This window comes from Varanus komodoensis, unplaced genomic scaffold (assembly GCF_004798865.1).
Source record: "Varanus komodoensis strain SLA01 unplaced genomic scaffold, ASM479886v1 scaffold23, whole genome shotgun sequence".
NCBI classification, from domain to species: domain Eukaryota; kingdom Metazoa; phylum Chordata; class Lepidosauria; order Squamata; family Varanidae; genus Varanus; species Varanus komodoensis.
In genome coordinates this window covers 15,681,813-15,696,478 of record NW_025335627.1, presented here as the reverse complement: position 1 = coordinate 15,696,478, position 14,666 = coordinate 15,681,813, and the positions used below count along the sequence as shown (strand labels likewise).

At 42.5% G+C, this 14,666-nt stretch overlaps 1 protein-coding gene across 1 annotated transcript in view; it reads left to right on the top strand.

The window, feature by feature from the left end:
• The window catches only part of CPS1 (carbamoyl-phosphate synthase 1), a 173,081-nt gene that overhangs the window by 66,050 nt on the left and 92,365 nt on the right, over positions 1-14,666 (top strand). The window contains exons 18-21 of the mRNA XM_044431870.1: positions 1,279-1,489; positions 2,511-2,709; positions 7,729-7,905; positions 10,773-10,891. Coding sequence (XP_044287805.1) covers positions 1,279-1,489; positions 2,511-2,709; positions 7,729-7,905; positions 10,773-10,891 — 706 coding nt within the window. The remainder of the gene's footprint in view (positions 1-1,278; positions 1,490-2,510; positions 2,710-7,728; positions 7,906-10,772; positions 10,892-14,666) is intronic.

The window sequence follows — 14,666 nt, the reverse complement described above, 5'->3', positions numbered from 1 at the left end:
TAATTAGACATATTTCAGACCTAGCAGTTTCTTAGGCCAACTTTCAGGAAAATAGTTGCAGTAGTTTTTGTGCTGGGCACTTTTACATTTCAAATTTTTGAGAAGAACTGTTGAGAAGTTTTTTTATTATTCTCAGCAGAATTGGATGAAATTTACAGGAATGAATAGGTGCAGTGACTTTTGTGCAAGAGCACCTTTTCCATTAGATATATGTATCTGCTATGTTCCTGTGCACACTGCAGAGAGATGCCCCTTAGTAAGAAAATTGCAAAGTGCAGTGATTCATTTGAAAGGGGAGTCCTGAATTTAGGATGCTGGTGAATGACTTGCTTTCCCTTTTTTACTCCCATTAAGTATGAGCAATTCCTGTGAAAAGAGAACATTTCTCAGGGGTTTGTCCAGGTACCACAGCGTCTAGGGAGTCATGGTGATTGAAAAACAGTTTAAGGCCTTTTAAAAAAGGGAAATCTGGTCGCATCAAAACAATGGTCCCATGTTTGCCCTCCCCCAAAGCACAGTTATTGGAGGAAGCATTGGAAAATATGACCTATATTACAAAGTGAACCTGTTAGTCACTCAGTTCTGCTCTTTCTCCCTCTCCCCACTATCCGTGTACAGAAATAAGAGCAAAATGCAATATTTTTAGGGACAGAGCTGTGCCTTCCTGAAGTTGAATTGTGAATAAAGCCTCATGAGGGGTCCAGCTTCAGTTCTGGTTGACTTTGCAGAGAGCCCACTTCACCTTATGAAGTGCCAAAAATGGTTTGTAGTGGCCTGATTTTGCTCAGCTGAATCGGATGTGTGTGTCCCCAGTTTAAAAAAATAAAATGCACTCAGAGCTGCATCATCTGTATAAAGAAGTATTCAACATTGGTTTGGTGTTCAAATCAAATGGATAGGCTGATATTAAATGAAGAATGCAGCATAGATGTTGAATTCCGTTCATAACAAAAGTGTGGAATTCAAGATGAGTTGTAAAAAACTGGGGTTTTTAAAAATGTGTTTATTTTAACACAAATATGACAAATTTTAGCATAAACTCTGCTTAATACTATTTTATTATCTATTTATATTCATTTTAATTCCAGGGGGCTTACTTCTAATTAAATGTGGACAGCATTGAACTGTCAGTCTAATTAAAATGTGTTGGATGACTTACAATACATCAGTAGTCTTTCATATTACCCATACTTTCTGGAATGTACTAGATTGGCTGTGTCTCTCACAAGCAGGATTGATCACTCTCAGAACATTTTACACTTTTGCCTCCACAAACAGGAGATTCTATCGTAGTAGCTCCCAGTCAAACACTCTCAAATGAAGAGCTGCAGATGCTGAGGGAAACAACCATCAAAGTTGTCCGCCACTTGAACATTGTAGGAGAGTGTAATATCCAGTATGCCTTAAATCCTACTTCTCTGGAGTATTGCATAATTGAAGTTAACGCTAGGCTTTCTAGAAGCTCTGCCTTAGCATCGAAGGCTACAGGGTAAGGCACCAAACAGTACTGGAAAAAGAGCAAAGGTGGGTATGTGACACAAGGGAGCATTTGGAAACATCATTATGTAAGAAATCTCTGCTAATTTGAAGAAAAGGGTATTGCTAGTTTTCTTTGATTAGTTGGCTTATTGTTGTTTACAGAAACTTGAGCTTGCTCTTTTGAGAGTCCACAAATTGGAATCCTCTGACAGCATCTACTGAATGTACCAGGCCTGGCATAATAATACATGTAATGGGACCACCTGCCCATCAGTGTCCATAATCTAAATCATCTGTGGCCCAGTATCAGGCCTCTAGTTCAGTAGTAGTTGAACAGCATTGTTGATCAGCCACAGCATCCGAGGCTAGTATGGTGCAGATAGACTAGTAATCATACTGACACTGCTGTAAAAAAAGAAAAAAAGGCCACATTACATGTGTACCATTGCAAGATATGGAGTACACTCTTCCATGGATTTAATGGAAATCAGTGTCCCTAAGAACAGTGTCCCATACTGCACTTTAATCTGGATTTTTGATCCTTTTCATAAATAACATTATGGATTAAATAGGACTCTCTTCTGGACAGGCCAAATAGGCATTTATGGTTAGAAAGCTTCTAAAGTCTGCCCTGACATTTTCTCAGAACATGGGCTGGGTGGAGCTTACAGGCAATTGCAAAGGGACCTGCAAGATTCCTCTGTGCAACCATTTTCAGATTAAAAAGGGGCAAAGAGGTCTCAAACATTACAATAAGGCTCAGCAAGGGGAGGAACCAGGACCAAATCTCCCTTCTTAGAGAGTTCCACCATGTTATTTCCCGCAGTTTCCAACAATGTGGCAAAAGGGTTGTGTGATGGGAATGCTGGCTGCAACAACAAGGGTTTTAGGAAAGTTACTCTTATTCACAAAAGGATGCATCCCAAGGCAGTATAACTTCAAGAAAGGCTAAATGAGGATTAAAAATCGCCTTGTGATTTGCCACATATTTCTGTCCCTTTTAAAATGTTTCCCTTTGTCTTTGATGCCAGGTACCCTTTGGCATTTATTGCAGCCAAAATAGCCCTTGGGATCCCTCTACCAGAAATTGAGAATGTAGTATCTGGGAAAACAACAGCCTGTTTTGAGCCTAGCCTGGATTACATAGTAACCAAGATACCTCGCTGGGACCTTGACCGCTTTCAGGGCAGCTCCATCAAGATTGGCAGCTCCATGAAGAGTGTGGGGGAGGTGAGTCTGAGGATTTCCCCGCACTGTTTCTCAAAATGCTCTTAAGCTCATTGATGTTTTAACTGCAGGGTGCTGGGATGATGAAGATGAAGAAGATGAAGAAGATGAATGATTATGGTGGTGTTGGTTGATGCAGCTCTTTGGAGTGCATTTATTTTCGTTCTTTATCACCCGATAGCCAAAGCTTTCTGGGTAATGCACCACAGTTAATAAAACAGAATAAAATACAATATGAAATATAAATAACAGTAAAGATGTAAAATTGCACTAAATGTTTAAAACATTAACCAATTCAACAGTTACGGCAAGTCCATTTTGCTAGGCCTGCTAAAAACAACTAACAACTCCATATTTATTTATTTATTTAAAACTTTTGTACCCCATCCACCACTTTAACATCTCAGGATGGCTTATGCTATTTGGAAGGAGTTAGCAAAGTTGGCACGAGGTGGTCCTCAGTGGGAAGATCATTCCAATATTCAGGGATGACCATAGAGAAGGCCCTCCTCCCTGTTGCCACCAGCTTACCCTCCCATGGAGGAGGCTTTTGCAGGAAGGCCCCAGATGTTGAGCACACTACCTGAGTAGATTGTGGTTAGAAAGGGCATTCTGTCAAACATTGTGGTCCTGTTAAAATCACTCTTTCCTTTGCGTTGGAAGAGAAAAATATTCCAAGCATGTAGGGAGTTCTTTAAAACTTTATTGCAACAAAGGGAACAGAAAAAAATGGTTTCCTTCCCATTTTCCTGTTCACCTGGGCACATGTACACATCCCCCTTTTGAACCCTGCTCCCGGCCGCTTCTTCCCTCCTTCTTTCCCCTATTTGGCTGGGGTACCGGGAGTTTACACTCTTTCCCGCCAGCCTACTCCACACTGCTCCAACACCGGCCCTTCTTCCTGATCCAGCCCTGCCCCCGGTGGACTACAATAGGCTCATTTTGTTCTGCCCAGCTTGTCAATAAACAATCAGGAAGTATTTGGCCCTTCTGCTTTCCCACTCGTTGCTACCTGATTTTAGCCCCTCCCCTCCTTTAGGCCAAGTAATCTTGCTACCTTTTAAATCTTGCTACTCCCTTGTTTCAAATCATCCTTTTACATCTATCAGTCCCAAGCCATGTAAGGCTTTAAAGATTAAAACAGTACCCTGAATTAACCTTGGAAGCATGCAGCCAGCCAATGCAAGTGCCCCCTTCCCCACATTGTCTTTCGGGTCATAGGAAATGGACCTTGAAGAAAGGGAAAGTGGGTGTGGAGACAGGGTAGGGTGCAAGCTGGGAACATATACCTGATTGCTCTTTCCACTTATTGTCTACTTTCAGGGGGCTGATTCCTATTGGTACTCAGCCTCCTTCCCTCTCACTCCTTCCCTGGAAACAGCCACCTGGATAAAATACATGGGGTGAAGATCCAGCCATTGAATGCATCACTCTCCCCTTTCTGTGGAAAACAAAAATGCTAAACACAAGATGCCAGCATCTTATAAGAAAGAGGATGCTGCTGCTGACGGGCTGTGTTGCAAATAAACTTGGAGAATTTCTGGGGATGGCAGGACCATCCTCTGTTGAAAGAGCGGCCTAGTTCCACTTACGACAAACACATGTTCATGTATCAAAACCGGCCCACCGCTCTGACTTACAAAATATAGGACTAGGGCCACCAACTCCATGGTTTTCCTAAACAAGTCTGAGAACATACTGATGAGTTCAGAGGCTCAAGCACATCGAGGATGGGGTGATAGGATTGTGATCCGAATGGAAAATCAAACCTAGGATCTTTTGCATTTTGCAGTATATGAAGATGCATTTCCACAGACTTTTTTCCTGTAGAAATTAGTAATACTCTCTGGGAAAACTTTGGACAGAATTATAATAGTAGTGGTCTCAAAGGCTTGACTTTTAAAATCTTAATTTAATCCTGTCTGAAACAATATTAAACCTAGATCTCTAAGCTTCAACAGGAATGTAATGAAGCTGAAGCCAATTACCCATCAGCTGCACAAAATATAATAATTAACTGCATATTTGCTTTACTTTTTCAAATTTCTGTTTGGCTAAATTATTTTGACATCTGAGATTGAATTTAGAGTATTATTTATTTTAGCTTCCCTCTTTGCTGCTTCCAAAGCAGCAAAACTCTCACATCTTTCTGTTATGGATGAGGTAGAATTCTGGAGTAATTGTTTAATCTAATTAACACAGTACTAATAAATGGTGGGTTGAAAAAAGATGACAAAATTTCAGAGTTCAAATTTTACTGAAGAAAAATGTCAATAGAAAGTTTTAAAATTTGAGTGAACAAACAAGCACAAAACATAAACATTCCACAAGAGGAATATATTCATCTAACCCAAGGCACCCTGCTGAACTAAGTAGACTGTGTATCCCTATTTTATACAAGTCCTTTCTGATTAATGTCGCTGTCATTAGTCCAGCTTTCTCAATCTGTTCTCCAGTTCCAGCAGCTCTAACCTTTTCTTTCCTTCAGAATTTTGTGCTTCTTTCTCACCTGTCTCCTTTCTCTCCTCCTCCTCTGTACTTTTAACTTTTTGCATTGCATTTTTATCAGTTAAAGCTTGTTTTCTCTCTCCTCAGTTCTGACCCATTGGGAGGGAAATTTTTCATTCCTTTCTTCAAACATATTTCTATTTCCTGAGTTTTCCTTCATCTAACTTTTCACTGGACTTCTCATCACCTGACAAAGTTGCAGGCATCAATATTCTAAACATTTGATCTTAAAACTATTAACTTTCTAACTAAAACTGATCAAAACTTACAATTGATATAACCCTTTAATACAGCGTCCTTAACCTTTTTGGACATGTGAGGACATGTAAGAATTTGAGAAACTGCTGTGGGCACCACTACAAAATTCCCAACCAGTAGATTGCCACTTTGGCATCTACCTGTTGCATTTATGGATTTTAGGCTGCATCTTACTCAGCAAAAATGCTTTCTTCAGACATAAGTATTGGCAGATTCTAATACTTGCTTCTATTTGGGAGGAACTACCTATTTTATCTATTTTACCCAGATAACTCTTGTACCAGAACAGTATTTGATATTAACTGATTTACACACAATTCAGAATATTGCTTTGTGGAAATTAAAAATTGGTAAGTGTAAAAGGGTTCTCTGTGCCTTTTTAGCAACTAAAAGGTTATATTGCAATGTTAGAAAAATAATTGCCACTTCCTGTAATACAGTGGGCTGAGGACAATGCATTCAGTATTTGAACGGCTAGCATATAGCAAGGGTAGCCAGACTCGATCAACGAAAGAGTCACATACAGTAAACGTCAGATGTTTGAGAGCTGCAAATGGGTGCCCGCAGGTGGCAGCAGCAGGCAGTGGGTGGCGAGCAGGCACCCACAGGTGACTGGGGCAAGTGGCAAACCGCAAAATAAATTCGAAGTGCCACATGCAGCTCACAAGCCTCAGTTTTGCCACCCCTAGCAGACACCCACCACTTTGAGATGAAAACATATCTGAATATTTAGTTCCCTTTTTTGCAGCCTCTGTATATTGCTAGAAAATTGTATGCATTTCATATATTTTCTTTGCTATGGATGTATACCCATTGATATATGCATGTTAAAAATGGCAGAGGGGGATAATTAAAAGGTCATATGGATGCCTACAAGCACCACAATGGGGACCCTGTCATAGTATCATCAAATCAAGCTAAACCTTTAAATGGAGGACATGAGTTAATCACACTGAATTTAGGACTGAACTCTCAGTCAGTTTATTCATGAATGAGCAGCCTGATCCAATGCCCTTTTATCTATAAGGACATCCCACTGTGTAAAAAGGATTGCTCCCAGGTGAATGTCCATGAACGTCCATAGGCTTGTGGACATATTGACTGTATAGACTATTTTTCTTACAACCAGTCTCCTGGGTCCTACAAGAAGAATCCTTATTAAGACAATTCACATAATAAATGATTAATAAACTTAATGTAATTATTTCTGGAAACATGGACATCCTATATACACAGTGAGTCAGTGTGGTGTAGTGGTTAAGGCATCCTGGGTTCTAGCCCTCACTCAGCCATGGAGCCAACGGGGTGACTCTGGGCCAGCCACAGTCTCTCAGCCCCACCTACCTCACAGGGTTGTTGTTGTGAGGAAAAGATCAAGAGGAGAATTATGTAAGTCACCCTGAGTTCCCTAAGAGCAAAAAGGGTGAGATATAAATACAGTAAGATAAAAATAAGAAATAAAAAGCTAATAATAAACTGTTATCTGATACTTTCCCCCTGAAAGGATTACATTTTTACACATTATCATCACGTATACATAACTAAATAAAATTACCATTATTAGCTGTAAAAGACACTTCCAACAGATGTTAGGAAACATTGTATTGTTTTTATACTTTGTTGTAAACAGCCCTGAGACCTTTGGCTGCAGGCAGTATAGAAATGAAATAAACAAGAATAATAAACAATAGACCTTATTGAGTATAGTAGATACAGAGTTCTGCTGATGTAAGATTTTGAAAGAGCATTTCCTCATCACTTCCAGGCATACAAGAACCATTTTATTTAGTCTCTATTTTCATGTTATTTGCTGTATTTTTAATTATTTCCTTATGTACTTTTCAAATGCTTTTGCCTGGAACATGCAAGCAGCCGCATCTAAGAATGAATAGATAACAAGCATCATATTCAGGAAATGAAATGCAGGAGTCCCCTTTGTGTTTGTCAGGTTTAGCTTGTTGATTTCTCTGTAAACAGCCCAAAAGGCTTCCGCTATTGGGTGGTATAGAAATAAAATAAATAGTGATAAATAATCATAATTCTGTCATAAATTCCAGGGGTGTCTCTTGTTGTAACTTTAAAAGCTGCTGGGGTCTTCTGTAGCCTAGATTTCCTGTGTGTGCTGAGGCCATGTGATGCCCTGGTCCACCCTGCCTGATGTTTTCTTTCTAGCAATGCTTGTGGTGGGCTTGAGGAACTTGGAACACAGAAGGGTTTCTTCTGTGGATGCTAACGACAGGGCTTTCCTTACTGTAGGTTATGGCCATTGGGCGCACCTTTGAAGAAAGCTTTCAGAAGGCCTTAAGGATGTGTCACCCCTCTGTGGATGGCTTCACAGCATGCCTGCCCATGAACAAGGAATGGCCTGCTGATGTGGATCTCAGGAAGGAGCTGGCTGAAGCCTCCAGCATACGGGTCCATGCAATAGCCAAGGTACTGTTCTAGGAAGGAGGTGATCCGATCTTAGCTGTGCTATGTTTCAATACACATATCTTCTCTATATCTTGCTATCTTCTCTGTACCTGCACTGGTGATTCTGATGGGTCAGGAGAGGTATACCTTCAGGTTTTCCGATTGCCAACAGCCAGGTGAGGCAGTCCTTTTAAAGCTGCAAGTTAATCTGTAAAGTAGCCATACTACTTCAGGAAGATCAGCACTAGCTTCTTCTATACAACATTGTTCTTTTTTGAGCAAGGAGGCCAACATTACTTTTTGGATGTGCATCAGGTTTATTACTGGGGGATGAAGTGAAATAATATGATATTTCCTTTTCGAAACTGCTTGATAATGGCAGAACACATGTTTTACTAGTAAAACTGCAAGTACCAAAGAAGCCTGTTGATAACATTCTCTTCAGAGGCTGTGAAGTGACAAATGTCACCCCATTCTCCTCCAGATTTCTGTGTACAAACAGGGGTCAGAACCATAGGAAGACATGAGGACAGCCTTATATTCAACCTTTCTTAATTGAAAGGTAAGAACAAGGTGGCTATTTGTAGTTTTCCCATACAGGAGCATTGTTTGACATTCTTTCCCTACCCTCATCCTTCAGATATTTTACTTGATTATATTAAGGCCCTTTTGTTGTCTCATTCCTAATATTCTTCATTCTAAGGAAAATAGGTGATGATTGTTCCAGGCTATGAAATTAAGTTAATGTGTCTTTTATTCTTTTTTTTTTAATTCAGCTCTCTTTACTTGTTAAAATATACCTCAGACAGCTGAAACTCTGCTGGTCAGAAATCTCAAAACATTTTTCTGACACTTAAAGCATGGAAATTTATTCCTATTAATCGAAAACCTTGTTGGGTCACATTGCATCTTGTCAAAAGTCCTCTTTTAACCCTCACTCTCCTCAATATGTCTTTATTTTGGGGAAGTGGGTGGTTTGGGCTAAGGAGAGTTAAGTTTTTCTGCATTTTAAAGATAGTCATCATAGCTGTACCCTCTGTTATACTCTACCTCTTTTTTATTTTTTTGCTGCTTGAAAAATGAAGCAAAAGTAGAGATGCTGAGGATAACAGAATAAGTGAACTGCTAAGCCATACTCAAATGACAGAGTTTGCCTTCATTCCATGCATTTGATGAAGTGGGGTTTTGAGCACAGAAGCTCATGGTAGATGCAAGGGGCTGTATCTCTGCATGCTTTGCATACTGCAAGTACCAGGCGTAATGTGATGTTGGGTGTCTGCATGTAGAACTGGAAAAAATCCTGCTGGAAGCTGTGGAGCACCATGGCTGCCAGTCATTGTCAACAGTGTTTAGAGGGGCTAAAGATCCGACTCAGCCGAAGACAGTTTCTTAGAGTCTAAAATCCATGTTGCTCTGGTTAAGCACAGGTGAATTTGTTTCTGGGCTGTGCCACTTGTGGGCTGCTGGTGCAGGGTGGTGATGCCCTTCTCTTAACAACAACAAAATCCCATGCATAGCAGTGGGGGCTAGGTGAGAACCTAGGCTGGGGTGAGCACAAGGCCAAGCGATTAAGGCTCCTTGTTTGGCTCAAAGTTTCTTTATGACAGGGGATATATAGCATGCTTGCTTGTCCCACAATGCCTGGCTCAAAGACTTGGGAGTGAGCAAGAGTATATACAATAAGCAGTGTCTTGATCTTGTTCTCTTCACATAAGCCTTTTATGATGGGTAAAATGTGCTTGCGTAAATGCATTCACTCCTTCAAAATGAAATCGTAGTCCATGTCAGGAATGTAAGCATTTGTGAGGAGAAAGATAGTGGCATCAACAGCAGGTGCACATCCCTGAATGATCAAGGGTGGTGGAGAGTGCACCTGAAGTGAAAACTTGGGTCAGCAGTAAAAGCACAACTATAATAAATGTAATTGCTAATGGTGTGCTGCCTGTTCTGCCACTGCCTGAGGACCCTCTTCATTCTGCATCATGGAAGGTCTGTTCCTCTCCAGAAATGTCCACGGAAATGCACACTGTGCTCCTGCGCAGTTATGTCCTGCAGATGATCCTCAGTTTGAGGAGCTCCCACTGTGCTCCCAGGTCGTGCAGAACAATGGGCAAGGGTACGTCATTATGGATAGGCTGGATTTCTGTAAGGATAAAAGACCTGTGCTGAATTTTCCTGAGCTTCATTTGATGCCAACACTTGGCTCTTCACAGGGCACCAGCAGGACAGCCTTTCACTGAGCACCCAAGCAAATTGCTGAAAATCAAGTTTCTCTCTCCTTTCACCCAGCCCCAGGAAATTAACTGCCAGTCATGATGCTATCCAAAAATGTTCCTGGGGCTGGGAACTTGGCAGGCCTTGAGTTTACCACAGGGGCAGCTCAGGGCACAGGGAGAACAAGTAATTTCTGAGTTCATTGGGCCATGCTTTCACCTACCTAACTCAACCAGAGCTTAGTAAGACAGCCCCTTCATCGTGCTTTGCAACCACCTCACTCAAGGCAAATGGTGGAAGTCATGCCTGGGTTCATGACAGTCATGTGGACCACTGGCAGGGAGTGCTTTCAGCCTTAGACTTCATCCTTTGGTGACTGCTGAGCCTCTCTTTCTAGTGTCCACCACTTCAGGAGAATACAGAAAGGACATTAAAACAAGGAAATGTGTTTACAAGAGCAGTGAAAAGCAAATGAGGATTATATCAATGGTTTTTGCTCATTCAAAATTAAAAAGCAGGACATACAGTCTGATTCTGGAAGCCGTCTGAGAAAAGGCCAAAGGAAAGGGGATGCTGGAAATACATGCCACAGATTTTCCATTAATTAGATACTTGTGAATATTTCATTTCTTTGTCCATGCATTGATGGCTAATCCATACCTTCCTTCTGGCAGGCCTTGAATGACAACATCTCTGTCAATGATATCAGTAAACTCACAGCCATTGATAAATGGTTCATCTATAGAATGCAAGACATTGTGAAAACAGAGAAGAACTTGAAAGGTTTTAATAGGTAAGACCGTCGACTTCTGTATTGAAGAGCACATTATACTCTTCATCTGGTTATCTCAGCTGTCAGGTGGCTCCTTCACCAATGACAGAATTAGCCTATTAAACCAAACACTTTCAGCCTCTCCCACTTATCCATCTTTTGCTTGGAGACACACTCGCAAGACACGTACTAATAGTGGGCATGCATATAGAAACACGGCAATAATAAAGGCAGGCTTTAGGTGAATGGGTAGGTTGAGCTATCATCATAAGGTCTCTTCCCAGTTGGCTGTACCTCACCTCTGCTTCGCTCTTTCCCTTTCCCTTTCCCTTTCCCTTTCCCTTCCCAACCCTCATCTCAGTCCACTGCCTCATCTGCACTCTTACCTCAGGTGCATCTTTGCCCTCCAGTCCCGGTGAGCTAAAGTTAATTCACATGGCCATGTTAGCAACATTTCTACCAAGTGGGAGAACATACCTTCCTTTCTCCTGGTTTCTCTGTGTTGCCACACAATTGTGTTTCCAGGTAGTACCTGTGCTGGTTGTTGCAGAGGTTGACGTTGCTGGGCTTTGGCTGAGACCTGAACCCCAGCAGGGGGCCTGCTACTGATCACAAGGGCTCTCTGTTCCTGCTCCTCAATGCTGTTGCTGCCTGTTCGCCTGTTCTGCCCAAGCATGTGAGTAGTGGCAAGAACATGGAGAAGAAGCAGACCCTCTGTGCCTTGCTCCCTTATTTTGGGTTGCTTTGATGGGCTCCAGAAGAAAGGGGTGGTGGTGTCAGTGGTAAGGTGCAGGTTGGCCCACCCCAGGAGAATGGTTCCCTGAGAGCATTGTGCCCACAGTTCTCCAGAAGTCTGGAACCTGTCCCCCGGCTGCTATTTAGCTCCCTGTATTCACATTGCTCCTCAGCCTTTGGCTTGCTTCTGCTTCTTATGCTGCTTAGCCCATTTCCCTAGTGTGAAATGTGCTGGCCATATGGTGTTCTGAATGATGGGTGGACTGGCATAATGATTACCTTGAATGAAATATGCAGGCTATAAATATGTTTAATAAATAAATCATATGCCACGCATGATGTCAGAAAATCACTAATGGCTTCCACTGGAATGTCATAACTGCACATTCCCTTTGTTCAGTTGCCATAAGGAAAGGGTATTTGGAGACTCTCTCAACTAAAGGATTGCAGGCTTCCTCCAGACAGTCCATTATCTTTGTCCTTCCTCTTGGCTTTGAAGTAGCATTTTATTTATTTACTTAGTAGCTATTTACTATATTTATATAAGGTGGTCCAATAAAGTTGTTCTCCAGGTAGCTCACAATATGAAAGGATAAAATAAAATTAAGAATACAGTATCATAAAGAACAAACAAACACTAGTTGGGAGCAAAGCATTTTCTGGCACAGAAGGATTAAAATTAGATATGCAAAATAAATAGCACATAAACAATGGTTACGGTGATTAAAAAATTTCAGATTTTTAAAGCCTGCGGGGCTTCCAAGGATAGAAAATCTTCACCTAGGATCAAAATAACCATAAGGAATGAGACAGGTGAGCCATTCCAGGAAGGGCATTCCACATCTGGGGATCCCAAAATTTGGGAGTGATATGCAGGGCAAGGTACTTATGATCCCAAGTCATTAATGTAGTCTCTTTTGTCAGGAGCTCTGGCGCAAAGCTCTGAGCACCTTGGACTGGCCCAGAATATGGAAGTCTAAGGAGCAGAGCCATTTGTCCTATACAAAAGTATGTGTGTGAGGGGGAGAGAGAGATTGTCCACTTTTAGGGGTGAATTAGAAGAACTTATGGCTTACCTTTAAAGATGAAGTGGCTGATGGTTTTTCATTTTTGCTCTTTTTTAAAGAGGGAAATACCCTTTTGCCACAAGTTTTAAACAGTAGTTTGGTTGTCCTCAGCAGCCCAGATGCATGCACCTGAAAATGTTGAACTGAATGGCCCGATAAAAAAGTGCTGTGTTGTAGCCTGGCATAGCGTCATTCTCAGGAGCACTCTTGAGAGGAAAAAGCAGCTGCCCTTTTGTAGCCATCTTGCTTGGCCTAAGAATGATGTGAATAGTGAATAGCTGTGTTCTTTCCAGGAGGCACTCTATCCAAAATTAGAAAGGGAACACCACCAGGCTTCCAAGCTCAGCCAAACCCTAGTTTGAAGTAGTAGCGAAGGGTTATTTTTTTCCCCTGTAAAAAAGAAAAAAGTCACAGTCTACCTCCTCTTTAAAGACAAGCTTCTCAGATTTCCTCCCCAACATGAAGAGTAATGACATCTATGGGGTCGGGGGGTCACCCCAGCCTCCAAAAGTAACAAGAAAGCACAGGCCAAATACTTTGGCCAGCACTAATGGTGGGCCTGCAGCCATTTCCACATAGATCTATAAATCAGTAGGCTTGGCTGTACACAGCCTGCTCATAGGAAAACCACCATCTGTCCACAGTCAGCTTCTGTGGTGGAGAGTTCTGGGATGGTATACAAGGATTGAAAGATGGCAATAAATCATATTTAAAGAGAACTGTAGTTTTGCCATGGAATGGGGATACACAAGAACATCCATCCCTCCAGTATTCAGTGAGGATGAAGGCAAGGGTTGCGATTCATAGAATCATAGAAACAGAGTGAGTCAGAAGGGGTCTCCCTGGCCATCTAGTCTAACCTCCGGCACCAGCCGGCTCTGCCCACGACATGCCCGCCATGTGCATGTCCAGCCTATCCTTGAACACCCGCACCGATGGGGCCTCAACGACCTCTCGTGGAAGCCCATTCCACACTCTCGGCGTCCTGACTGTCAGGAAGTGCTTCCTGGCATCTAAATGGAACCTTGGCTCCCTGAGCTTTGCTCCGTTGGAGCGCGTCCTGCCTTCCTCTGCAGGGGAGAACAGGTCTCTACCCATCTCCATGTGACACCACCTCACATACCTGTAAGTCGCCAACATATCCCCTCTGAGTCTCCTCTTCTCCAGGCTGAAGAGACCCAGTTCCCTCAGTCTCGCCTCATACCCCATCCCCTGCAAACTGGCCACCCACCTTGTGGCCCTAGGCTGCACTGACTCCAACCTGGCTATATCCTTTCTGTAATGAGGGGCCCAAAACTGAACACAACACTTCAATTGCGGGCGCACCAGAGTCGTGTAGAGTGGTAGTAATACCTCTCTTGATCTAGAAGCCACACTTCTGGCTATGCAGCCAAGGGTGGCATTCGCCCTCTTGACCACCACATCACACTGCTGACTCATGTTTAGCCTGCACTTGACCCATATCCCAAGATCCCTTTCACAAGTGCTGCTCTCCAGCCACTTGTCACCTAACCTGTACTTATGACACCCATTCCTATGCCCCAAGTGCACAAGTTCCTATCCACATTGAATGCCATCCTGTTGTCTCCTGCCCACTTCCATAGTCTGTCCAGATCCTTTTGGATCTGGAGTACCTGCTCCTCAGTTGTGGCCACTGCCCCAGTTTTAGTCTCGTCTGCAAATTTGATCAGCAGACTGTTCACTCCTTCTTCCATGTTGTTAATGAAAAGATTAAACAGGATCCGTCCCAAGACAGAGCCCTGGAGGACCCCGCTTGTCACTGGCCGCCATCCCGATGATTCCCCACTAATGGTTACCTTCTGCTTTCAGTCAGTCAACCGTGCCCTAATCCACCAGGACAGTGCTTTGGTGTATCCCAAAACTCCTCAGTTTCTCCACCAGGATATCATGGGGCACTTTGTCAAAAGCCTTGCTGAAATCCAGGTATAACACATCCACTGCATCCCCTCCATCTAGCCACCTCTAAACCTTGT